General features: G+C 43.0%; 1 protein-coding gene across 1 annotated transcript; it reads left to right on the top strand.

Moving 5' to 3' along the window:
* The first annotated feature begins 6,547 nt into the window (after positions 1 to 6,547).
* LOC137035045 (myosin heavy chain, fast skeletal muscle-like) lies at positions 6,548 to 25,564 on the top strand. The gene is made up of 39 exons (XM_067408290.1): positions 6,548 to 6,765; positions 6,853 to 6,996; positions 7,073 to 7,229; positions 7,336 to 7,363; positions 7,530 to 7,644; positions 7,789 to 7,881; positions 7,993 to 8,056; positions 8,146 to 8,244; positions 8,334 to 8,437; positions 8,520 to 8,658; positions 8,788 to 8,906; positions 8,996 to 9,145; positions 9,218 to 9,388; positions 9,480 to 9,780; positions 9,904 to 9,974; positions 10,132 to 10,219; positions 10,329 to 10,446; positions 10,520 to 10,643; positions 10,739 to 10,875; positions 10,969 to 11,224; positions 17,432 to 17,674; positions 17,788 to 17,964; positions 18,052 to 18,197; positions 18,302 to 18,392; positions 18,481 to 18,870; positions 18,960 to 19,086; positions 19,360 to 19,478; positions 22,039 to 22,235; positions 22,320 to 22,503; positions 22,610 to 22,775; positions 22,890 to 23,014; positions 23,118 to 23,426; positions 23,548 to 23,751; positions 23,836 to 23,961; positions 24,049 to 24,219; positions 24,380 to 24,484; positions 24,564 to 24,659; positions 24,741 to 24,872; positions 25,544 to 25,564. The coding sequence occupies exons 1-39, from the start codon at positions 6,559 to 6,561 to the stop codon at positions 25,562 to 25,564; spliced, it is 5,814 nt and encodes a 1,937-aa protein (XP_067264391.1). The 5' UTR covers positions 6,548 to 6,558.
* Positions 25,565 to 26,305: the final 741 nt, after the last annotated feature.

Consider the following 26,305-nt stretch of genomic DNA (forward strand, 5'->3'; position numbering starts at 1 on the left):
ATTAGTACTCTCTTCTCATCCTGATATCAATCAATAATAGGTATATATATACAGGGAGTGCAGAATTATTAGGCAAGTTGATTTTCTGATCATATTTTTTTTCCAAGCACATTTTACCAATTCCAATCCACATCAATCTTAATAACTACTATTAATATTGTTTTTAATCATTTATAAGTGATATATAATTGTTCATGAAGGCTGGAAATGAAGAATGCCCTATATTCAGGTGTGCAGAATTATTAGGCAGGTTTTCTTTTACAGATAAAATGAGCCAAAAAAGAGATTTAACTCAGACATAAAAGTAAAAAATTATTAAATACTCATGAGAAGGACGCAATACTAATGTAATACTAGAAATTGCAAAGTTAAAGCATGACCATTGGACAGTGAAATGCTCATTGGGTCAGCTGGGTCATACAAAAACAGCTGGAGAAGAAAAGACACGTTAACTGCAAAATAATTAAGAATTAAGGTGAAGAATTAAGTGTGAAACCATCAGGAACCCTTTAGTCTCCAGCGCCACCATTTCCCAGTACTGAAACCTACCTGGAGTCTTCAGAAGTGTGAGGTGTCAGGATCTCAGAGACTTAGGTTAGGTGAAGAATCCTAAAAAATGAACCGCTCTTAATAAGAATCACAAGCTGAAGTGTTATAAAATACATGAAGACTGGGTTTTTATAGGCCTTATAGACAGACAGCTTGAGAGTGACTCCTGAAGGACCAGCACCACATCCTCTTGTACCACTGTTTGAAGAATTTATCTTCCAGAATCTAGCAGTGAGTTTTGGAAGATCATTTAGTCCATCTCTGCAAGATGGACATTTCAGGATAAGAGATGGACTAAAAGTGAACTCCCACACCTTACTGCCAGATTCTGGAAGATAAATTCTTCAAACAGTGGTACAAGAGGATGTGGTGCTGGTCCTTCAAGAGTCACTCTCAAGCTGTCTGTCTATAAGGCCTATAAAAACCCAGTCTTCATGTACTTTATAACACTTCAGCTTGTGATTCTTATTAAGAGCAGGTCGCTTTTTAGGATTCTTCACCTAACCTAAGTCTCTGAGATCCTGACACCTCACACTTCTGAAGACTCCAGGTAGGTTTCAGTACTGGGAAATGGTGGCGCTGGAGACTAAAGGGTTCCTGATGGTTTCACACTTAATTCTTTACCTTAATTCTTAATTATTTTGCAGTTAACGTGTCTTTTCTTCTCCAGCTGTTTTTGTATGACCCCGCTGACCCAATGAGCATTTCACTGTCCAATGGTCATGCTTTAACTTTGCAATTTCTAGTATTACATTAGTATTGCGTCCTTCTCATGAGTATTTAATAATTTTTGACTTTTCAGTCTGAGTTAAATCTCTTTTTTGGCTCATTTTATCTGTAAAAGAAAACCTGCCTAATAATTCTGCACACCTGAATATAGGGCATTCTTCATTTCCAGCCTTCATGAACAATTAAATATCACTTATAAATGATTAAAAACAATATTAATAGTAGTTATTAAGATTGATGTGGATTGGAATTGGTAAAATGTGCTTGGAAAAAAAAATATGATCAGAAAATCAACTTGCCTAATAATTCTGCACTCCCTGTATGAACTACAAACCCGATTCCAAAAAAGTTGGGACACTGTACAAATTGTGAATAAAAAAGGAATGCAATAATTTACAAATATCATAAACTTATATTTTATTCACAATAGAATATAGATAACATATAAAATATTGAAAGTGAGACATTTTGAAGAGCTACACATTCCAAAAAAAGTTGGGACAGGTAGCAATAAGAGGCCGGAAAAGTTAAATGTACATATAAGGAACAGCTGGAGGACCAATTTACAACTTATTAGGTTAGTTGGGTATAAACATGATTGGGTATAAAAAGAGCCTCTCAGAGTGGCAGTGTCTCTCAGAAGTCAAGATGGGCAGATGATCACCAATTCCCCCAATGCTGTGGCGAAAAATAGTGCAGCAATATCAGAAAGGAGTTTTCTCAGAGAAAAATTGCAAAGAGTTTGAAGTTATCATCATCTATAGTGCATAATATCATCCAATGATTCAGAGAATCTGGAATAATCTCTGTGCGTAAGGGTCAAGGTCGGAAAACCATACTAGATGCCCGTGATCTTCGGGCCCTTAGATGGCACTGCATCACATACAGGAATGCTACTGTAATGGAAATCACAACCTGGGCTCAGGAATACTTCCAGAAAACATTGTCGGTGAACACAATCCACCGTGCCATTCGCTGTTGCTGGCTAAAACTCTATAGGTCAAAAAAGAAGCCATATCTAAACATGATTCAGAAGCACAGGCGTTTTCTCTGGGCCAAGGCTCATTTAAAATGGATTGTGGCAAAGTGGAAAACTGTTCTGTGGTCAGACAAATCAAAATTTGAAGTTCTTTTTGGAAAACTGGGACGCCATGTCATCCGGACTAAAGAGGACAAGGACAACCCAAGTTGTTATCAGTGCTCAGTTCAGAAGCCTGCATCTCTGATGGTATGGGGTTGCATGAGTGCGTGTGGCATGGGCAGCTTACACATCTGGAAAGGCACCATCAATGCTGAAAGGTATATTCAAGTTCTAGAACAACATATGCTCCCATCCAGATGTCGTCTCTTTTAGGGAAGACCTTGCATTTTCCAACATGACAATGCCAGACCACATATTACAACATCATGGCTGCGTAGAAGAAGGATCCGGGTACTGAAATGGCCAGCCTGCAGTCCACATCTTTCACCCATAGAAAACATTTGGCGCATCATAAAGAGGAAGATGCAACAAAGAAGACCTAAGACAGTTGAGCAACTAGAAGCCTGTATTAGACAAGAATGGGACAACATTCCTATTCCTAAACTTGAGCAACTTGTCTCCTCAGTCACCAGACGTTTGCAGACTGTTATAAAAAGAAGAGGTGATGCCACACAGTGGTAAACATGGCCTTGTCCCAACTTTTTTGAGATGTGTTGATGCCATGAAATTTAAAATCAACGTATTTTTCCCTTAAAATTATACATTTTCTCAGTTTAAACATTTGATATGTCATCTATGTTGTATTCTGAGTAAAATTTTAAAATTCGAAACTTCCATATCTTTGCATTCTGTTTTTATTCACAATTTGTACAGTGTCCCGACTTTTTTGGAATCGGGTTTGACATAGGTTGACAGGCAGGTATTGTCCTACCTATGTACTTCCATAGTACCTCCACGCACCCTGCTTGCACAGACATGTATTCAAAATAATCATATGCACAAATGAATAGAAGATTCAGGAGTGAGGAGTTTCACAAAAATTAATTGAATTCACAAATAAAATGAGATTTTCTAATAAAAAACATATTCACAAATATGTTTTTATGTCATAAGCTCAACTCTGCCTGCATTTATTTGTGAATCACCACCTGTACATTTGTAAATTGCTTTCTGTGCATTTGTGGATCGCTGCACACATTTGTGGATCTCTTCCTGCGCATTTGTGAATCACCTCACGAATTTGTGGATTCTGAAACAATTCTAGTGTCATGACTGCAAATTGCAGACAAATCCACAAATAAGTTGACTCCACCCACCGTCTACTCAAGCCAATCAGATAACGGTCACATTGCGCTGACCAATCACACAATTTCGCTACAACCAATCACGTTTTGCTTTAAAATCATGGGTGGTCTCATCCTGCATTGGCATAGAAAGGAAGTAGAGGGTTCTTAAACAATGGCACAGTACAAAAGAGGTTTAAAATGTATATTTCGTTAGACCATTAGACTGTGTGTCAAGCCAAGCTGAACTATTGTATTTTATGCGGCATTTAAAAATGCCAGAGAAACAGTCCTCTCTGTTATGGGAACAACAAAGGTATTATAGCTACTGTAGAACGGGACTGCCACTGACTCGTCATGTTGCACCATGCCGCTTGTAGACAGTATAGCTGCATTTACATGGACACTAATAAATAATGTAATCCGTTTAGTTATAATGATTATAATGCCTTCTATTTGCTGCATCGCACCGTGCCGCACCCCATGCATCAGGTAGACATGTTATAGCTGGGGATTTGTGAATTATCATAATTTGTGCATAGTCTTTATCCTGATTTACTGATCTTGATGGCAATATAAAGAATACACTCCAAAAATCTTTTGTGTAGCGGACCCCATCCAAATGATGGCTGAAACTTTACTGAAAAGTTTTACTGTACATAGCTACTAGATGTCCGTTTTTAACTCCAGATAATAACTGTAAGAGCTTATGCCTTTTCAGGGTTGCTTAACAAACTGGTAAACTTTCTATCCCTAAGAAAACTCTGACGAATCGTAATAATGTGCAGGAAACGTTCTCTTGTTCATTACTGCAGTCATCAAACCCTGGTGGAATAGTACGGAGCTCCTTTCAGAGTCTGTTCCCGCCCGATTGTAAAGCAAAACATGATTGGTTGTAGAGAGAGTGTGCTGCGATTGGTCAGATTGGTTGAATTATTTGTGAATTTAATTAATTTTTGTGAAACTCCTAACATATATTTGTGGATCTCATTCTATACATTTGTACATATGATTATTTTTTGTGAATATCTTACATTTATCACAATATATTTATTTGGAGATTAGCTACAAATCTACCCCCATAGTGCTCGTTCATGCGTTTTGGAGGCGTGGCTTTGGAGAGCGCTCTGAAGGGAGGGTGGGATCTTGCATATCCGAAATTGCATACCCTACCCACAATAAAAATAATTTATCACTTTTAGATTTTGTAGGCATTAAATGCAATCAGTGTATAATTATGAATATTAATGAAAACAGCAAATAGGCCTATATTGAATCCCTTTTCATCATGAATATTAAACTATATTGTACATTTTTAAATCTATATGATTAATAGTGTCAAAAACAAGCATACAGTTATACTTGTGCAAATGACTGAGTAGCTAGCTATGTAGCTTGAAGATTATTTTTTGTATATGAGTCAGACCAGGAAAGCTGATCCATGAATGCTCTTATCAATGGAATGCAAACCATCCGAACAAAGCAATAAAATATACATATAAAAATATACAAAAATAGAAAGTGTGCCCCTCAAAGTCAGCATGTCAATATTAGATCTAAGAAACAAATGTTTAAATAAATAAATAAATAAATAACCATTTAGTACAGCAAATGTATTACATCTTCCAGAATTGGTATCGCATAATATTGCAAATTATTTCATATAATAATGTGTAAAATTAATAGCTAGTAAAATTAATAGTGATTTAATAACCTTGTATTTCTTTCATTCCATATGCTAATATATAATTTATTTAACTGTTTAGCTCTTGAAATAGTTAAAAAATGATGTGTAGTCATTAATAATCTTTGAATAAAAAAATAAAAAACATTTTACATAAGGAACTTTACACATAGACCAGTGTCGATGAAGCAACACATAACTATAATACATGACAAGAAATTTATGATCCAGCAAGCCTAAAAAAAGACTAGACATGTTACTTCTGTTTTATGTGCCATATGTGCCAGACATGTTCTATTAAAAAAGAAAGAAAGAAAGAAACAAACATGATTTTTAAGCCTTCAGTGCACAATTTCTAAAGCCAATATGTATGTATTGCCTCATCAATTGTTTTACTTGAAATTAAAAACTTGTACAATTGTACACAACAACTGTTGGTAAATATTCTGCTAGAGGTTAGTGATGTTTTTTTTTTCTTTAAAGAATTCTAAGATCAAATTATCACAATACCTTAAAGAGGTAATTATTTATTTACACCTTTGCTGTTTCCATTTTGGCAAACACCAAATGGTTTATCTGATCGATTCCTTAACTTACACTGACTCAAATAGCCATATTTGGTGTTAGCCATATTTAACTTTTGCATTGCTAGCAAAGCAAATGCAGTATAAAAACCAGGGGCAGGAGGGGAGACCTTTGCATTCAGAAGACCAGCCAACGCTTGTGGTGAGGGCATTCATTTCTTTGCAGGGAGTACGCAGTGATTATATTAGTTTAATAGAGAGAACCATAGCATGACTTTCTACAGAATATTACTGTAGAAATTTTACATAGAAAACATATTTCAAATGGAAATATCCTTGCAATGCAATTCATGTTCATCTTTAAGACATATGTTGCTAAAAGTTTATAATAAATCTTTATTCACAATTAATTATTTTCAATTTCTTCATATTACAGGGTGCAGGGAATTCATCAGTACTGTGGGAGATTGGAAAGGTGATTGATGTTAATGTCTGTAAATACAACAAGACTATAGCTGTATAGAATATAACATTAAAAAATAGTTCAGATATTCAGAAATCATTACAGTCATATGTAACATTAATAAAATGGTTTTTTTTTTGTTTTTTTTTTGTAAAGATCAACCTTTTAGCCATTGAAATTAACATTTAAAATTAAATTCTCGTTACTTCCCACCCCCCCCACACTGCAAAAAATAAAATAAAAAATTATTGATATTGTTTTTGGATATACTGTCTGTAGGTTATCGTAATTATAGGAGTAATTTATTTCTCCTCATCTTTAAATTCCAGAAGTGAGCCGCCACCATGAGTACGGACGCGGAGATGGCCATTTATGGCAAGGCTGCCATTTACCTTCGTAAGCCTGAGAAGGAGAGAATCGAGGCTCAGAGCAAACCATTTGATGCCAAGACTGCCTGCTATGTGGCTGATGCCAAAGAGTTGTACCTCAAGGCAACAATCAAGAGCAAAGATGGTGGCAAAGTCACAGTTGAATTGCTTGACACTAAGGAGGTGAGTTTTAATTTTCATTTCATGTAGATGCTCATTAAATAAATTATTACATTGTTTTCTTTTATATCTAATTTATCAAATTTCTAGGAGAGAGTTGCTAAGGAGGAAGATGTCCACCCAATGAATCCTCCCAAGTTTGACAAGATTGAGGACATGGCCATGATGACCCATCTCAATGAAGCCTCTGTGCTGTATAACCTCAAAGAGCGTTATGCTGCATGGATGATCTACGTAGGTTCTGAAACAACATAAAAATGCATTTAATTTAATATTGTCTGTTGTAGAAATCTGACCATTGCTCTTTCAGACCTACTCTGGGCTCTTCTGTGCGACTGTGAACCCCTACAAGTGGCTCCCAGTGTATGATGCAGAAGTGGTGGCTGCCTACAGAGGCAAAAAGCGTATGGAGGCCCCACCCCACATCTTCTCTGTCTCTGACAACGCCTATCAGTTCATGCTGACTGGTAAGACATTATGGCATTGAATTCTATAGAATTCATGAAGGTGAATTAGATGATGCTGTTAATATAATAAGTATTTACTGGATATTTTACACATTACAATCAACAGATAGAGAAAACCAGTCTGTCCTGATTACGTAAGTATTTTCATTTAATCTCAGACCATGACAAAAATTGAAAGTATAATATAGTGAATCTATATGGAGATGTTTACAAAATAAAGTTTAAGAATGAACTTCTAAACTTACTTTGAAAAGTCTAAATGTCTTTTAATCTTCTGTTTTCTAATCTCTCATAAACCAGTGGAGAATCTGGTGCTGGAAAGACTGTGAACACCAAACGTGTCATCCAGTACTTTGCCACAGTTGCAGTATCAGGTGGTGGTGACAAGAAGAAAGAGAGCTCCAGCAAAATGAAGGTACTGTATGGGATGTCATATATATTATTTTGAAAGATGAAGTACACTTCTCACAAGCGATATGATATGTGAATTTGTGAAATGCCTGCAAACAGTGTTTAGACATGAAATATACAATTACTGAAAACCCTTCAAACATCACAGGGCTCTCTTGAGGACCAGATCATTGCTGCCAACCCTCTGCTTGAGGCTTATGGTAATGCCAAGACTGTGAGAAATGACAACTCCTCTCGTTTTGTAAGTTAACCACTTTTTATTTACAGTAAATTTGGTCAGTTGTGTTTGATTTTTCTATACAAAGTTTTTACAAAGAGATTATTTATGTATGATGCTATTTTGTTTAAACAGGGTAAATTCATCAGAATTCACTTCGGTACATCTGGAAAACTGGCTAGTGCTGACATTGAGACATGTAGGTGGACTTGTTTTCTTTGATCCATCCTGTACATTTGTCTTTGTCACTCTTCAGATGATTGTGACTCAAGTACATTCTTTCAACAGATCTGCTGGAGAAGTCTAGAGTGACATTCCAGCTTCCAGATGAGAGAGGCTACCACATCTTCTACCAGATGATGACCAACCATAAGCCTGAGCTGATTGGTAGGTGCACATATTTCATTTAATGCTAAAGGCTGGATAATATTGTATGATACTCTTTAAAAAAAAAAAAAAATCTGTGAATTTTACAGAAATGACGCTCATCACCACCAACCCCTATGACTTCCCCATGTGCAGTCAGGGTCAGATCACAGTGGCCAGCATTAATGATAAAGAGGAGCTGGATGCTACTGATGTGAGTCATTGCTGTTTGAATGCTGACATATTCTATATAAATATGGCACATCCTAGGACTCATTCTTTTCTGTAATTTTCAGACTGCTATTGACATTCTGGGCTTTAGTGGTGAGGAGAAAATGGGCATCTATAAGTTCACTGGAGCTGTGCTTCATCATGGTAACATGAAGTTCAAGCAGAAGCAGCGTGAGGAGCAGGCTGAGCCTGACGGCACAGAGGGTGAGACTAAATTGTACTACATTGTTTCATAACATGCTGTGCCAACTGAGAGATCTCTTATTTCTATTTTCACAAAGAAAATAGTGATTGTAGTAAGCCAAGAAAATGGATGGATTTTTTTATTTGCAGAGGCTGACAAAGTTGCCTACCTTCTGGGTCTGAACTCTGCTGATATGCTGAAGGCTTTGTGCTACCCCAGAGTCAAGGTCGGAAATGAGTTTGTGACCAAAGGCCAGACCGTGCCACAGGTACAGTAAAATAGTACAACCTTAAAATCTGGCTAATTATTTCAGAAGCAGAAGTTTTTAATAAAATATAAACTCTATTCAACTTACAGGTGTACAACTCTGTTAACGCCTTGGCCAAATCTGTCTATGAGAGGATGTTCTTGTGGATGGTCATTCGTATCAACCAGATGTTGGACACAAAACAACAAAGAAATTTCTTCATTGGTGTGCTGGATATTGCTGGCTTTGAGATCTTTGATGTAAGAATTGTATCTCCTTTTTGATGGCACATTGAGTGATATTCAGTAGTAAATGGTTGTTTCTTCCTCCAGTTCAACAGCATGGAGCAGCTGTGCATCAACTTCACCAATGAGAAACTGCAACAGTTTTTCAACCACCACATGTTTGTGCTGGAACAAGAGGAATACAAGAAGGAGGGCATTGTTTGGGAGTTCATTGACTTCGGCATGGACTTGGCTGCTTGCATTGAGCTCATTGAGAAGGTTTTTAATGGTTTATGAATTTGTTTATTTTCAATATCTATTCTCAAAATCTGATAATTTTTGGTAATAAACAACATTCTTTTATAAACAGCCCATGGGTATCTTCTCCATCCTTGAAGAGGAGTGCATGTTCCCGAAGGCTACAGACACTTCCTTCAAGAACAAGCTGTATGATCAGCATCTTGGCAAAAACAATGCTTTCCAGAAACCAAAGCCTGCCAAAGGCAAGGCTGAAGCTCACTTCTCCCTGGTTCACTATGCCGGAACTGTGGACTACAACATTGCTGGCTGGTTGGACAAGAACAAGGATCCACTGAATGAATCTGTTGTGCAGCTGTACCAGAAGTCTTCTGTCAAACTGCTGGCTACTCTCTACCCACCTGTTGTTGAGGGTAAAACAAAAACTGAAGTGTTAACATGATTATGTACATAATTTTAACCAACCTTTGATTCAGTTTTGCACTCTTTTCTTGTTATTACATTATATGTGTTATTTTATCTTTTTATCTGAATAGAGAGTGGTGGCGGAAAGAAGGGAGGCAAGAAGAAGGGTGGCTCCATGCAGACTGTGTCTTCTCAGTTCAGAGTATGTCTTTGTTATACACCAAATATGAATAATGTTGCAATTGAAAGGACTTAAGCAGTGACTGACATGAGCTTGCTTGACTCTATGTCAGAAAAATAATACATCAACAACTGAAAGAATGTAACTAAGAAAGGTGAACCTTTTCATGATAAAACAGGAAAACTTGGGCAAGCTCATGACCAACTTGAGGAGTACTCACCCTCACTTTGTGCGCTGTCTGATTCCCAATGAGTCCAAGACTCCAGGTAATGTTATAATGGGCTCACAGATATTCTCATATTAATACATTATTTAATGTATATAATAATGAAAATATTAATTTACCAAGCTCATGATGTAAACTAATCATTATAGGTCTCATGGAGAACTTCCTGGTTATCCACCAGCTGAGGTGTAACGGTGTACTGGAGGGTATCAGAATCTGCAGAAAGGGCTTCCCCAGCAGAATCCTCTATGGTGACTTCAAGCAGAGGTAAATGGGACCACACTAATGGTCTTTATTAGAAGATATGAAGCATTTTGTTAAATCTTCAAATCCTCCACAGATACAAGGTGCTGAATGCCAGTGTTATCCCAGAGGGACAGTTTATTGATAACAAGAAGGCCTGTGAGAAACTCCTGGGATCCATCGACATTGATCATGACCAGTACAGATTTGGACACACAAAGGTTTACATTCAGCTTTACAAATTTCAAAGATTCAGCATGATCATTCTATACAGGTAAATCAATATTGTTTTATTAACTGTTTTTCATTAATTCAGGTGTTCTTCAAAGCTGGTCTTCTGGGTACTCTTGAGGAGATGCGTGATGAGAAACTGGCTGCTCTGGTCACAATGACTCAGGCTGCCTGCCGTGGATTCCTGATGAGGAGGGAGTTTGTGAAGATGATGGAAAGAAGGTGAGTATTGTCATGAAAAAAAAAAAAAAGATGACATCAATGATGACAGCGCTTATGCCATGATTATGCCATTTAATGATAAATTATTCACAGGGAGTCCATTTACACCATCCAATACAACATCCGCTCATTCATGAATGTCAAACACTGGCCATGGATGAAGGTTTATTACAAGATTAAGCCTCTTCTGAAGAGTGCCGAGACTGAGAAGGAGCTGGCAACCATGAAGGAGGACTTTGCAAAATGCAAAGAAGATCTTGCCAAGTCTGAAGCCAAAAAGAAGGAGCTTGAAGAGAAGATGGTAGCACTGCTGCAAGAGAAAAATGATCTGCAGCTGCAAGTAGCATCTGTGGGTATTTTTACTTGAATTAACCAAAGTTTGGCTGCATTAAAATGAGCAATGTGGTTCCCTTTCAGTCGGTCACGTTCGACGTACGTCAGTAGTGACCAACGAATTGGGATATCGCTTAGAGAGCCCTATCATCTTCGTGTAAACTAAAACAAGCCAATGGAATTGGCGTGCGATATTTGCATAATGCGCACCGCCCCCGACAGGTGTATATAAATAGGAAGCAGATGCAATCGCACTCTGTCTTTTGCTTCGGAGCCATTCACTGGTGTCCTGTTTTAGAAGACTCCTTTCTTCGTTTGTTTTATTCTAAAACATTGCCTCAGAAGAGGATTTACAGCTAGCTTTCAGTGCTGGTGAAAGGGCACGTTCAGCGAGGTCGCGAGTCTCCGAGGAGCTGAGCTATAAGCTCGAAAACTGCTGTTTTCACAGCAACACAAAGAGTGTGTGCGTGTGTAGCGATTTGGGCCGGTTCCTCGGTGTGTCAGGGAGTGGTGTACCTGACACATCGCGTCGCTCCCTGGGTGCTTCAGCACGAGTGAGTTGACTTCCCCTTCTAAAAGAGCTTTACAGACGAACCCTGACAGTATGTCATTTCGTCTGTGCGTTAATGGGTGCGGTCGTTCCCTGGTCCCTGCTGATGGGCACAATCGTTGCATCTCGTGTTTGGGCATTCTGCACGCTGAAGCAGCTTTTGTGGATGGTTCATGTTCCCATTGCGGGAACATGACTATCGCGATGCTGAGGTCGAGACTCTCCTTCCTGAAGTCTCAGGAAGCGGGGGTCCCCTCTCCTATGCCGCGTACGACCGTTTTCCGGCCCCGGGAACCGGAATGACGGTACGGCGCTGTATAGGAAGGGTGACCGGAGGATTACGGTCAGGGCTTCCCCGCCGAGCGGAAACGCTCCTCGGGCCCCTGCCGCCTCATCAGCACCGCAACCCATCGTGCCACCGTTGGTTTCCGCTGGGCCCTCTACGGACTGTCCAGCCGTTACCTTTGGTGTGCTGGCGGCGGATCGGATGTCGATCGCTGCATCGGAAGGTGAGCCTGAGTCCTCGGGGGAGGATTCGGACGCGCTGCCGCCCGGGACGGTAGCGTTGCCCGAGTCGGATCCCGAGCTCACGGCTGTGCTCTCCCGGGCCGCCTTGTGCGTCGGGCTTGAGTGGAACCCTCCACCCTGTCCCGGCCCATCTCGGTTGGACGATTGGTACTTGGCGGGGGGTCGCGCTGGTCAAATCCAGCGTCCCGCCCCAATGCCTTTCTTCCCGGAAGTACACGATGAGGTGACCAGGTCTTGGCAAGCTCCGCATGGGGCACGTACAGGGCCTGGTCACTCGTCTGCCTTCACCTCCCTGGACGGCGGGCTAGCCAGGGGGTACGCGAAGATCCCGCCAGTCGAGCGGTCTGTTGCGACGCAGTTGTGTCCAACGGCCGCTGGCTGGCGCGGTGAGCCGCGTCTCCCGTCCCAGGCCTGTGAACTCTCAGCCGGTCTGACTGAGAAAGCTTACAGTGCCTGTGGGCAGGCTGCCTCTGCCCTGCACGCGATGGCCCTTTTGCAGGTCTATCAGGCAAAAGCGCTGTCGCAGATGCCCCAGGAAGGTCCTGACCAACAGCTGCTTGGGGAGCTGCGCGCTGCCACTGACCTTGCCCTCCGGGCAACGAAGGTGACAGCGCGTTCTGTTGGCCAGGCGATGTCTACTTTGGTAGCCCAGCAACGCCACCTCTGGCTGACCTTGGCAGACATGAGGGAGACCGACAAACATCGGTTCCTGGATTCCCCCGTGTCTCCGGTCGGCCTTTTCGGCGACGCGGCGGAGAACTGTGCCCAACAGTCCTCCGCTGCACAGAAGCAGGCTGAGGCTATCAGACATGTCATGCCACGGCGGTCCGCTGCTGCCTCCACCCAGCCGCCCGTGGCTCAGCCTCAGCCCGCTCGTCGCCGAGGGCGCCCGCCTGCGTCTTCCTCCGCCCCTGCTAAGTTGGCAAAGCAGCAGCCTACACCAGCCAAACAGCAGGGTGCCGGGCGCGGACGTGGTGCCCAGCCCGTCTCTGCCAGCCAGGTGGCAAGCGGTCGGGGAAAACTCGGCCCTGAGACGGGCGACCTGGAGCGGAAGGTTCCTGCCCTTTGGGAGAGTATTCCATCTGCTCTCCCACCCCCGGAGGAGGGCCGGGGGGGATTTTGTGGCGGCTGTCCATCTACCGCCGCTGGCTCTCCGGAGTCCAGCGGTACCCACTTTGCCACAAAAAGAGCAGTTTCCTCAAACTCCAGGTCACAACAAGGGGTGTCTGCCAGTGTGCCAGGCTCCGCCTCGCTGCTGTCAGCTCCCTCCCCATTCGCCAGCAGGTGGCAGTGTGTTGGTGCAGACCGCGTCCCGTGCGCCGTCTCCCATGCACACTGCTGCCTCGCAGAGTCCGACCCCACTCCGGGCCGCCCTCAAGCCGTCCGAGTCGGGTCTCTCTCTGCCTTGCTGCCCCACCCCCGGTGCGTCTGTGGTGCCTTTGGTCCCGCTGGCTCAGTGTCTGGAAGCGTGGAGCACGCTCCCCAGCCTGTCCAGTTGGCTCATTCGTACTATCAGACTCGGCTATGCGATTCAGTTCGCCCGGCGTCCCCCGGTCTTCAGGGCTGTCCACTTCACTCCGGTGTCGTTGGACAGTGCTCCTGTTCTCCGGGTGGAGATTGCTGTCCTCCTGGCGAAGGGTACAATCAAGCCGGTCCCTCCAGCCGATATGAAGTCGGGGTTTTACAGCCCCTACTTCATTGTACCGTAAAAGGGCGGTGGGCTACGGCCAATCCTGGACCGTCCCCAGGATTGGTTTGCAGCAATAGACCTGAAGGACGCATACTTTCATGTCTCGATTCTGCCTCGACGCAGACCCTTCCTAGGTTGGTCTGCGTTCGAGGGTCGGGCATGTCAGTACAAAGTCCTACCCGACATGGTTGTAGCTCCCAACCGGTTGGGTCTTCAGGTCAACTGGGACAAGAGCAAACTCGCCCCCGGGTAGAGGATCTCTTGTTTCGGTCTCGAGCTAGACTCGGTCGCACGGACTGCGTGTCTCACCGAGGTGCGCGTCCAGTCGGTGTTGAACTGCCTGAGCTCGCTCAAGTGCAGGACAGCGGCTCCACTGAAAGATTTTCAGAGGCTCCTGGGGCATATGGCATCTGCAGCCGCGGTAACGCCGCTCGGATTGCTTCATATGAGACCGCTTCAACACTGGCTCCGCGGCCGGGTCCCGAGATGGGCGTGGCAGTGCGGCACGCTCCGTGTCCCCGTGACACCGAGCTGCCGTCGCACCCTTGTCCGGTGGTTGGACCCTTCGTTCCTGTGGGCCGGAGTACCCCTCGAACGAGTGTCCAGGCACGCTGTGGTCTCCACAGATGTCTCTGCCACGGGATGGGGGCCACGTACAACGGGCATGCAGTGACAGGTCTTTGGACGGGGCCTCAGCTGCATTGGCATACCAATTGCCTCGAGTTGCTAGCGGTCCGTCTTGCGCTGGCCCGCTTCAAGGAGCTGTTGTCAGGCAAGCACGTTCTAGTCCGCTCACTAAGCATTGCGGCCGTTGCGTACACCTACCGTCAAGGTGGTCTACGCTTCCGTCGCATGTTGCAACTCGCCCGCCATCTCTTGTTGTGGAGTCAGAAGGATCTGAGGTCCCTTCGGGCCACTCGTGTCTCAGGTGTGCTCAACCGTGCAGCCGACGAGCTGTCACGGCAGCATCTACTTGCGGGCGAGTGGCGGCTCCACCCCCAGGCGGTCCAGCTGATTTGGCAGCGGTTCGGCGAGGCCCAGGTAGTCCTGCTTGCCTCCCCGGAAACTGCCCTCCGCCAGTGGTTTTATTCCCTGACCGGCGGCACGCTCGGCACGGATGCCCTGGCACACAGCTGGCCCCCGGGTCTGCGCAAACATGCGCTTCCCCCAGTGAGCCTTCTCGCACTATTCATGTGCAAGGTCAGGGAGGACGGGGAGCAGGTTCTGTTAGTGGCTCCGTACTGGCCCACTCGGACCTGATTCTCAGACCTCATTCTCCTCGTGACAGCACCTCCCTGGCCGATTCCTCTGAGGAAGGACACCCTGACTCAGAGACGGGGCACCCTGTGGCACCCGCCTCCCGATCTGTGGAACCTCCACGTGTGGTCCCTGGACGGGATGCGGAGGTTCTGAGTGATCTCCCGCAAGCGGTCGTAGACACCATCACTTCCGCTAGAGCTCCTTCTACTAGGAATCTCTACGCGCTGAAGTGGAACCTGTTCGTCGAATGGTGCGCCTCTCGCCGAGAGGACCCCCGGTCATGTTCGGTCGGATCCGTGCTTTCCTTTCTGCAAGATGGGTTGGAGCGAAGGCTGTCTCCCTCCACCCTCAAGGTGTATGTTGCCGCCATTGCCGCACATCACCATGCAGTTGAGGGTAAGTCCCTGGGGAAACACGATCTGATCGTCAGATTCCTGAGGGGGCCAGGAGACTGAATCCTCCTCGCCCTTCCTCCGTACCCTCTTGGGATTTGACCCTGGTTCTCACAGCTCTCCGGGGTCATCCCTTCGAACCTTTGCAATCAGTCGACCCGAAACTAATGTCTCTTAAGACGGTTCTTCTGGTTGCATTGGCTTCCCTGAAGAGGGTAGGGGATCTGCATGCATTTTCGGTCGACGAAACGTGCCTAGAATTCGGGCCCGGTGCTTCTCACGTCATCCTGAGACCCCGGCCTGGATACGTGCCCAAGGTTCCTACCACTCCCTTCAGAGATCAGGTAGTGAACCTGCAAGCGCTGCCCTCGGAGGAGGCAGACCCAGCCCTAGCTTTGCTCTGTCCCGTCCGCGCTCTGCGCGTTTACGTGGACAGAACGCGAAGCTTTAGGACCTCAGATCAGCTCTTCATCTGTTACGGAGGCCAGCAGAAGGGAAAGGCTGTCTCCAAGCAGAGGATGGCCCACTGGATAGTGGATGCCATCGCCTTGGCGTACGAATCCCAGGGCGTGCCTTGCCCGCTCGGGTTGAGAGCCCACTCCACCAGAGGGGTGGCCTCTTCCTGGGCGCTGGCTCAGGGCGCCTCGCTGACAGATATCTGTAGAGCTGCGGGCTGGGCGACACCTAACACGTTCGCTAGGTTTTATAGCCTACGTGTAGAGCCGGTATCCTCGCGTGTACTCGCATCCACTAGTCGGTAGACGTGTTGTACCCACTCTAAGTGTCGGCTTGCAATGCAATTCCCGCCACTGGCCGGATACGTGCATACTTCACTCCAGTCGTGTTCCCCGCTTGGCGAACCCTGTCGAGTTCCTCCGCCTCCCCCTTCGGCTCGGACATTGCGGAGTGTCTGATGCCAGGCCTACATCCGTCGCTGACGCTGTCTGTTGGCTGGGGCCCATATGTCGTGACCCCTCTACGTGAGCGGTCCCATATGTGTATTTTCCACGGTTTGAAACTCCCTACGGGCCGAGTCCGTGTCTTTCCCTTAGCAGAGCCAGCTCTGCTGTCACCTGTCAGATGAGTCTCCCCCTAACCAGGTGGAGCCATCCCAGGGACTCCATATGCGTACTGCCCCCCCGGGCCAGTCCATGTGTGTATTCCCACGTAAACTCCTCCCTCATTGGGTAGGTAGTGGTTTCCGCAGCGTCCCTTACGGGTTCGCTTCCCCAGTGTGTCTAGTTTACTTAGTGGGTAGTGGTTAGACAGCAGTAGACTCTCTCGGTGTAAGCTCGCCCCCTTCACCGCCAGCCGGTGCCATGGGCGGCTGAGCTTGTGCTGGGCACTGGAAGGGGTTTCGTAACTGTGGCGCTTTAGTTGGGATCCCAATTCGTCGGTCACTACTGACGTACGTCGAACGTGACCGACTGAAAGGGGAAGGTCTCGGTTACGTATGTAACCCTCGTTCCCTGAAGGAGGGAACGGAGACGTACGTCCCGTCGCCACAGTTTCTGTACCCTCGCTGTAGTGCGGACACCAGTTGTCTCCTCAGCGAAAAACAGAGTGCGATTGCATCTGCTTCCTATTTATATACACCTGTCGGGGGCGGTGCGCATTATGCAAATATCGCACGCCAATTCCATTGGCTTGTTTTAGTTTACACGAAGATGATAGGGCTCTCTAAGCGATATCCCAATTCGTCGGTCACTACTGACGTACGTCTCCGTTCCCTCCTTCAGGGAACGAGGGTTACATACGTAACCGAGACGTTTCCAATGACATAGCAATCTATTTTCTTAACAGGAATCTGAGAATCTCTCAGATGCTGAGGAGAGGTGTGAGGGTCTGATCAAGAGCAAAATCCAGCTTGAAGCTAAACTCAAAGAGACAACTGAGAGGCTGGAGGATGAGGAAGAAATCAATGCTGAACTGACAGCCAAGAAGAGGAAACTGGAGGATGAGTGCTCTGAGCTGAAGAAAGACATTGATGACCTGGAGCTCACCTTGGCTAAAGTGGAGAAGGAGAAACATGCCACTGAGAATAAGGTTAGAGATTAAGTTGGTTCATTATTAAACTTAATCTCTGTCTTATATGATTATATTAAGTGATGATATGAATAGTTAAAAATAAGCTCACTTGAAACAAAAAAATGACACAGGTCAAGAACTTGACTGAGGAAATGGCAGCTCAGGATGAGAGTATTGCCAAGCTTACGAAGGAGAAGAAAGCCCTCCAAGAGGCACATCAGCAGACACTGGATGATCTCCAGGCCGAGGAGGACAAAGTCAACACCCTGACCAAATCCAAGACAAAACTTGAGCAGCAAGTTGATGATGTGAGTCGATTATGTAAACATGTTATTAATTCATCAAGTTAACTATGATTTTGCTGTGAACATATTTTATATATCATTATCCTGTAGCTTGAGGGTTCCCTTGAACAAGAGAAGAAGCTCCGCATGGACCTGGAGAGAGCCAAGAGAAAGCTTGAAGGAGACCTGAAATTAGCCCAAGAGTCCATCATGGACCTGGAGAATGACAAGCAGCAATCTGAGGAGAAAATAAAAAAGTAATTAAAACATGAAATCTTTGAAAACATTGGAAACTTTTATTGATGTGTTATTTTTTTTATTTTATTTTTTTTACAAACTACTTCTTGTTGAACACCCACAGGAAAGACTTTGAAACAAGCCAGCTGCTCAGCAAGATAGAAGATGAACAATCTCTGGGTGCTCAACTCCAAAAGAAGATCAAGGAGCTTCAGGTATTTTGAGACTTTTTTTTCAAACATTATGATCATTAATAATCAAATACAGATCACTAAAAATGTAATGAACTACTTTCCACCACAGGCTCGCATTGAGGAACTGGAGGAAGAGATCGAGGCTGAGCGTGCTGCTCGTGCCAAGGTTGAGAAGCAGAGAGCTGATCTCTCCAGGGAACTTGAGGAGATCAGTGAGAGGCTTGAGGAGGCTGGAGGAGCCACTGCTGCTCAGATCGAGATGAATAAGAAGCGTGAAGCTGAATTCCAGAAGCTGCGTCGTGATCTTGAAGAGTCCACCCTCCAGCATGAAGCTACAGCTGCTGCCCTACGCAAGAAGCAGGCAGACAGTGTGGCCGAGCTGGGAGAGCAAATCGACAACCTGCAGCGTGTCAAACAGAAGCTTGAGAAGGAGAAGAGTGAATACAAAATGGAGATTGATGATCTTTCCAGCAACATGGAAGCAGTTGCCAAAGCAAAGGTTGGGAATTGTTTCAAAAATTGTTCAAAAAGGAAATATAATAAATGTGGTTAAGATTCTTAAGAATCCAATGATATTTGTGTTTACAGGCTAATCTTGAGAAGATGTGCCGCACACTTGAGGACCAACTTAGTGAAATTAAGTCCAAGAATGATGAGAACATTCGCCAGATGAATGACCTCAGCGCTCAAAGAGCAAGACTTCAAACTGAAAATGGTAAATAATAGCACAATATCTCAAAAATATCAAACAAAATAATACAGCATTTAATTTCCTCCACTAACAAATGCAGATACAATTATAAGTAAATCATCATCCATGTCACATATTCATATGATCCTTTGACCTCATTCTCAATGCTCATTTATTATGTATTCATAAAATATGATGATGTAAACTATTTCCCCAGCCAAATTTGTAGCAAATGCTTTTCTTATATTATTAAATGGTTTATTTTGAACTGAACTGACATGGTGAAAATTTGATTAGGTGAGTTTGGCCGTCAGCTGGAGGAGAAGGAAGCTCTGGTTTCTCAGCTCACCAGAGGCAAACAAGCTTTCACTCAGCAAATTGAGGAGCTTAAGAGGCAGATTGAAGAGGAGATTAAGGTAATATAGCATAATTAAAAAATACACATAATTGCATACCTGCCAGCATTTTGCGAAGCTGGTACGAATTGCCTCTCTGTACTATAAAAAAACAAAACATGGCTTTGTGCACACATAGTACTCAAATCCAGCAAAAGAAAGAGTTCAACGAATCATAGCGCTGGGTTTATTTCCCCAAATAGCAAGAGGGGATGACTGACAAATGCGAAACACCTATCAACCCTCCTATTACCTTCAAATCTAGTAACATTTAACATTTTTTTCCCCACTAGGGACAATTTGACTCCAGTAATTAAAAACCTCCAGAATATGATTTTATTTACAAAGGTTCATGTGTCAGGTACTTTATGTTTCTTCATTGACTACTCAAATAGCTCTTTAAATAAAACAACAACACCACCGCAGCAAACTTTTAACAAGAAGTTCATCTAATGAGGGTGTGGCGACCAGGGCGGGCGAGAGCCGTGAGGGAACGGCGCGAGGCCGGTGGCGCGAGTGTTAATGAGCATCAAAATAAACAAAGAACAAAACGAAAGTAATGCCGGCAGACCCTCGCGAACGTCTGCCGGCCACACAAACATAATAAAACATAAAATAAAGTCCAGGTCTGGTCCTCTCTCGTCCTTCACTGTAGTCGCTCCTCCTTTTATGCTCCCGGAGCTCCTCCGTGAGAGAATCAAGGCTGGTGCGCCTCCCAGGTGATGCTCATTAACACTCGCGCCACCGGCCTCGCGCCGTTCCCTCACGGCTCTCGCCCGCCCTGGTCGTCACAGAGGGTTTCTGAGACAATGAACCACTGCAGAGAACCGGCAACTGCCATGGCTTTACCCTATATCATTCAAGTGGGGAGCAGGACCATAAGAATTATGATTCCCCCCACTGATGACAGCGTTTCTCGCATTACTACAGGTATTGTTATGATAGGTTAGGGACCTAAAGCAGATGAAAGTTGCTTGTAGATTATAAAATTGCATTTTATAATGACCTCAGTATTATCCAAAACAAATGTGTAAAATTTTTATATTTCTAATATGTTTCATACAGATCATTAAATGATAAAAAGTCATTAAATATAAAGCAAAAAAAAAAAAAAGCAAAAAAAAAAAAGATGCCAGTCATATTTTTAGAGGTGTTAAACATTGCATGGGGTCAAATAGACCCCAAAGAATAGGAGGGTTTTAAAAAGAGACAGCAAAACTAAATCCCGCTCGATCCCCCTTCATCTCCCGCCGTCTGACAGTGACTGAATTCTCAAGCGAGAACAGTTGTCACGGTAGCTACTTATAAATCCTCAAGGTAAAATGCTCAAGTAATGTTGAACAACAAACCTAAATAAATTTGAAATCACTATAGGCTATGGCTTAGTGATTATGAAAATGCTATGATTGTGGATGACTGACAAGCGCGAGTCTGGAGAAACAGGTGTTTATTTATTTATTCTCAGTGTTCAGAAATGTAGCCTACATGTGTTGCGTTATTGTGTTAATACTAACTAAAGTACCTAATTATGTTACATAGCCTACTTATTTTGTATGAAATCTAGCATATTAGTTACGAATTTAAAACTACTGTTGTCTCAGTGCTGCGCGAGTTCTGCATAGACTGTAAAAGGAGTTCTCTCATACACAAACGCTCGCACACACAGAGAGAGCGAAGATCATTGTAAAATGAAAATTGCCGTGCTTGGTTTAAAATTTGTTCTTGCTTGTGTTATTTTTCTGTCAGAAAACATTTAGAATTATCCATCTGTATTTTTAAGATTCGTTAAATGACGGACCCTTTAGTTAGGGGAGAGTGGGGGCGGTTGCAACACTTTTTACATTTCCTTCAGTTTTGCTGAAATACAAAGAGGAGATACCTGATTATTGAAATATGTTCTTTATCAAACCACTGAATTGCATAGCATGTAGCATGTCGGACTAACTTCTACTTGATATTCTTGAATACTCAATATGTTTCGCTCCTATTGGTCCTGTCTATTCATTGTCAACTGTTTTCTATAAATATGTTTGTATTGGCCTTTGTATAACCTTTATTCAGCAAATGTTTGTCTTGTTTATAATGTGCAATGATCAAATTAAAAGACAGCATGTTACAAATAGAAACCAGTTTTTTTTCTGTGGGATTTAGTATCATATTTGGATATTGGAATAATAAATTAAGTATTTTAAATGAATCACATGTAAACTCAATGTTTTTACTGTTTTCTTAGGGTTTCTTAATTTTAGACTAGTTTTCATTACAAAACCTGTATAAATGACTCGACTGTCAGGTTAGTCATAGTATGTAAATTTAAATTATTGAATGCGATTCACTTGTGGTTGTCAGTTTGTATAAGCACACATTATGCAATGCAATATTAATCATGAATTAAAAAATGCTTTTGAGCAGGTGTAGTGAAATTTTTAAATTGGGTCAAAATAAAATAAAAAAAATTAACAGTCAAAATTGTCCCATCCAGTCCCACTGATACTCAAAAATGTTTTCCAAGGTTGGCAGGTCTTTAATTGTCAAATAATGTAAAGTAGACAAGCTAATATTATGTGACTTTGTCTCCTAGGCTAAGAACGCATTGGCCCATGCTGTACAATCAGCCCGCCATGACTGTGACCTGCTCCGTGAGCAGTTTGAGGAAGAGCAGGAGGCAAAGGCTGAGCTGCAGCGGGGAATGTCAAAGGCCAACAGCGAGGTTGCTCAGTGGAGAACCAAATATGAAACTGATGCCATTCAACGCACTGAGGAGCTTGAAGAGTCCAAGTATGTAATTTAATTGCATAATATTCCCAATTTTCACAGCTATTTTATAGATTAGAATTCAAAATAATGTGTATTACTTAACAGAAAAAAGCTTGCTCAGCGTCTGCAAGAGGCAGAGGAACAAATTGAGGCAGTGAACTCCAAATGTGCATCTCTTGAGAAGACCAAACAGAGACTCCAGGCTGAGGTGGAGGACCTCATGATTGATGTGGAGAGAGCCAATGGTTTGGCTGCTAACCTTGACAAGAAGCAGAGGAACTTTGACAAGGTAAACAATTTGACTCATTATATGACATTCTCTTTGTAAAGTATAGCTAGAATGGACTTTGTTAACAAGTTATAAGCAAATTGTTCCTGAAATATCTCCACCAAAGGTCCTGGCAGAATGGAAGCAGAAATATGAGGAAGGTCAGGCAGAGCTGGAAGGTGCCCAGAAAGAGGCTCGTTCACTCAGTACTGAACTGTTCAAGATGAAGAACTCCTATGAGGAGAGTCTGGACCAGCTGGAGACCCTCAAGAGAGAGAACAAGAATCTTCAGCGTAAGAAAGAAACCGTTATAATTACAACAGTTTTTTTTTTTTTTTCTAATTTGAGAATTAAAAAGTAAAAATGCATATGATTATGGTTACAGATTATATTGTTTCTTTCTATAGAGGAGATTTCAGATCTGACAGAGCAGTTAGGTGAGACTGGTAAGAGCATCCATGAGCTGGAAAAGGCCAAGAAGGCAGTGGAGACTGAGAAGGCAGAGATTCAGACCGCCCTGGAGGAGGCTGAAGTGAGTATCTGAAGATCAGTATGGAATTCTTGCTAGAACCATTTTACTGTGTTGTTAATGCATATTTCCATTATGATATTAAAAGTTGTTTTATTTTTCATAGGGCACCCTGGAGCATGAGGAGTCCAAGATTCTTCGTGTCCAGCTTGAGCTAAACCAGGTCAAGGGAGAGATTGACAGGAAGCTTGCAGAGAAGGATGAGGAGATGGAGCAGATCAAGAGGAACAGCCAGAGAGTCATTGAATCCATGCAGGGCACTCTGGACTCTGAAGTTAGGAGCAGGAATGATGCTCTGAGAATCAAGAAGAAGATGGAGGGAGACCTTAATGAGATGGAGGTTCAGCTGAGCCATGCCAATCGCCAGGCTGCTGAGGCCCAGAAACAGCTCAGGAACGTTCAGGGACAACTCAAGGTATGTGACTTCTTTTTGGCTTTGGGGTGCATTAGTATGTTTGTATAATCTAACTTTTGTTAGGTTAAGGTCACCAGAAAGCACACTGAAAGCTTATTCTAAAGTTATTGTTTATGTTCAGGATGCCCAACTGCACCTTGATGATGCTGTGAGAGGACAGGAAGACATGAAGGAGCAGGTGGCCATGGTGGAGCGAAGAAACACTCTGATGCAATCTGAGATTGAGGAGTTGAGAGCTGCTCTAGAGCAGACAGAGAGAAGCCGCAAAGTGGCTGAACAAGAGCTGGTGGACGCCAGTGAGCGTGTTGGGCTGCTGCACTCTCAGGTACGTGCACTTTGTTTTATAATGAAATTAAGGAAATTAAGAAAATCATTTAAAATGTTCAAAATGTTGCTTTCCATTTTGTAGAACACAAGTCTCCTGAACACCAAGAAGAAGCTTGAGGCTGACCTTGTTCAGATCCAGAGTGAAGTTGATGACACTGTACAGGAAGCCAGAAATGCAGAGGAGAAGGCCAAGAAGGCCATCACTGATGTGAGCAACAGTAGCTGACAAATGTTTCAAAAGATGCTTGAATACTTGAAAAACTTGATCCAATCAATTTCTGTGTTCATGCGAAAGGCTGCAATGATGGCAGAAGAGCTGAAGAAGGAGCAGGACACCAGTTCTCACCTTGAGAGGATGAAGAAGAATCTGGAGGTGACAGTGAAGGATCTGCAGCACCGTCTGGATGAGGCTGAGAATCTGGCCATGAAGGGAGGAAAGAAACAACTCCAGAAGTTGGAGTCAAGAGTAAGACTGCCTTTATTCTGATGCTCGTCTTAATTTTGATGTTCATAGTCTTGATGTGGACAGTGTGAAGTGACTAAACATCTCTAAACATTTTAGTGGAGTGTAGTTTAGTTTAATAATATGTAGTTATTAGTTTAATGATATCTCCCACTTACTGTAGGTCCGTGAGCTTGAGGCTGAAGTCGAGGCAGAGCAGAGACGTGGAGCTGATGCTGTTAAAGGTGTCCGCAAATATGAGAGGAGAGTCAAGGAGCTCACCTACCAGGTACAAAAAAATGTGTAGTAAAATTCTGGTCCCATTAATCTGATTATTTTCTAGTCTGATCCATGTTCATTATCTGCAGACTGAGGAGGATAAGAAGAACCTCAACAGACTGCAGGATTTGGTTGACAAGCTTCAGCTGAAGGTCAAGGCTTACAAGAGACAGGCTGAAGAAGCTGTGAGTACCTCATTTGAGAACTATAAACACCTTGTGAACAATTATATTAAGTTCCTGGTATAATCGTATGTGACTTTGCAGGAGGAACAAGCAAACACTCACCTGTCCAAGTTGAGGAAGGTGCAGCATGAGCTGGAAGAGGCTGAGGAGCGTGCTGACATTGCTGAGTCTCAGGTCAACAAGCTCAGAGCCAAGAGTCGTGATGCTGGAAAGGTCATTTTTCCCAAATGAATTTTCACACATACTCAAACTTTAAAGGTTTTATTTTACCGTTAATTGCTCCATATTACACTGCCCTCCAAAAGTTTGGAAACACCCTAGAAAAGTGGGTTTTTGGACAATATTGGCATGAATCCTTTTTAATTTGTGATAATTTTGCACTGATAAGGGACAACACAAACTACAAAAACATATTTCATTACATAAACAGTTTATACATAGAAAAAAAATGAAATTTTCGATTCATCAAAATATCCACCATTAGCAGCTATTGACCTAAACTGGGTTCTGATTGGTTCATTGTATTCTAAACGTACTTGGCAATCAATTATTGAAGCTATTAAGGTGTGCTGACCCCAAAATCTTTTACAAACCTGGGCCGAGTTTAAACCAGTAACCAGGCATCACACAGCTGGTAAAGGGGCATGTCTGACTTTGACATGTATATATTGTGTACATGTATTATTATGTAATCAAAATGAAAATTATTATTGCTGGTCTTCAATGATAATGTCAAGTTACTTTAATGTATTTACACCAAAAGATGATAAGGATTTATGCTGATATCGTCCAAAACCGCAAACTTTGCCAGGGGTGTTTCCAAACTTTTGGAGGGCAGTGTATATTTATACATATTTTTTAATTGTGTACTTTTTTTTTTTCAGAGCAAAGAGGCAGCTGAGTGAAAACCTTCACATTCACTGTCACCAATTCCCATTTGTTTCTTAAAATGTGCAATTGCTCAATAAAACATATTGATAAACTTCTTCTTTAAAACTTACTTTTTTTGTTGTTGTTGTTTTTTTGTAATTTTCTTCTCCATATGATGGATGTTTATTACATTTATTTTCATATACAGCAATCTCCTGAAATGAGACAAATAATTATTGCTTCAACATAGAATTTTTGAGCTTTCACCCAATGAGCTTTTATACTTTTTAACTACTAATTACTACAAACTATCTTCCACTACTTAAATACTGAGGTACAGACGTGGACACATTTTTTGGTACCCTTGATAAATGTGAACAAACAAACAAAAAAAAAAACTATGAAAATAAATGTACATTATTAAAAGAATTCATGAAATTTACTCCTACTTTTAAACAAGTATAAAAGCAAGTCATCAAATTTCTTAAAGCCAAGAATCACTCTTACTCTCCCAGTTATTTAAGACAGCTTGAGAGGTGGTTAGGAATTGCCAGTAGGGGCTTGTGATGGCACCGAGGAGACAGAGACATACACAAATCTTTCAGGGGAGCAAGAATGTTTTTGAAATGTTTGACAATGAGCAGTTAATCAAATTGTATAATTTGGACAGAGCAGTCATTGTCTTTATCAGCGCTGGTTAATGTTGGACTGAACTGTTTGATTCAGCAAGCAGTAGTGCGTCTTCCTCCTGCCAGTTCAGTTTTCTTTTGGAATCC

This window comes from Chanodichthys erythropterus, chromosome 13 (genome assembly GCF_024489055.1).
Source record: "Chanodichthys erythropterus isolate Z2021 chromosome 13, ASM2448905v1, whole genome shotgun sequence".
In the NCBI taxonomy this organism is placed as follows: Eukaryota; Metazoa; Chordata; class Actinopteri; order Cypriniformes; family Xenocyprididae; genus Chanodichthys; species Chanodichthys erythropterus.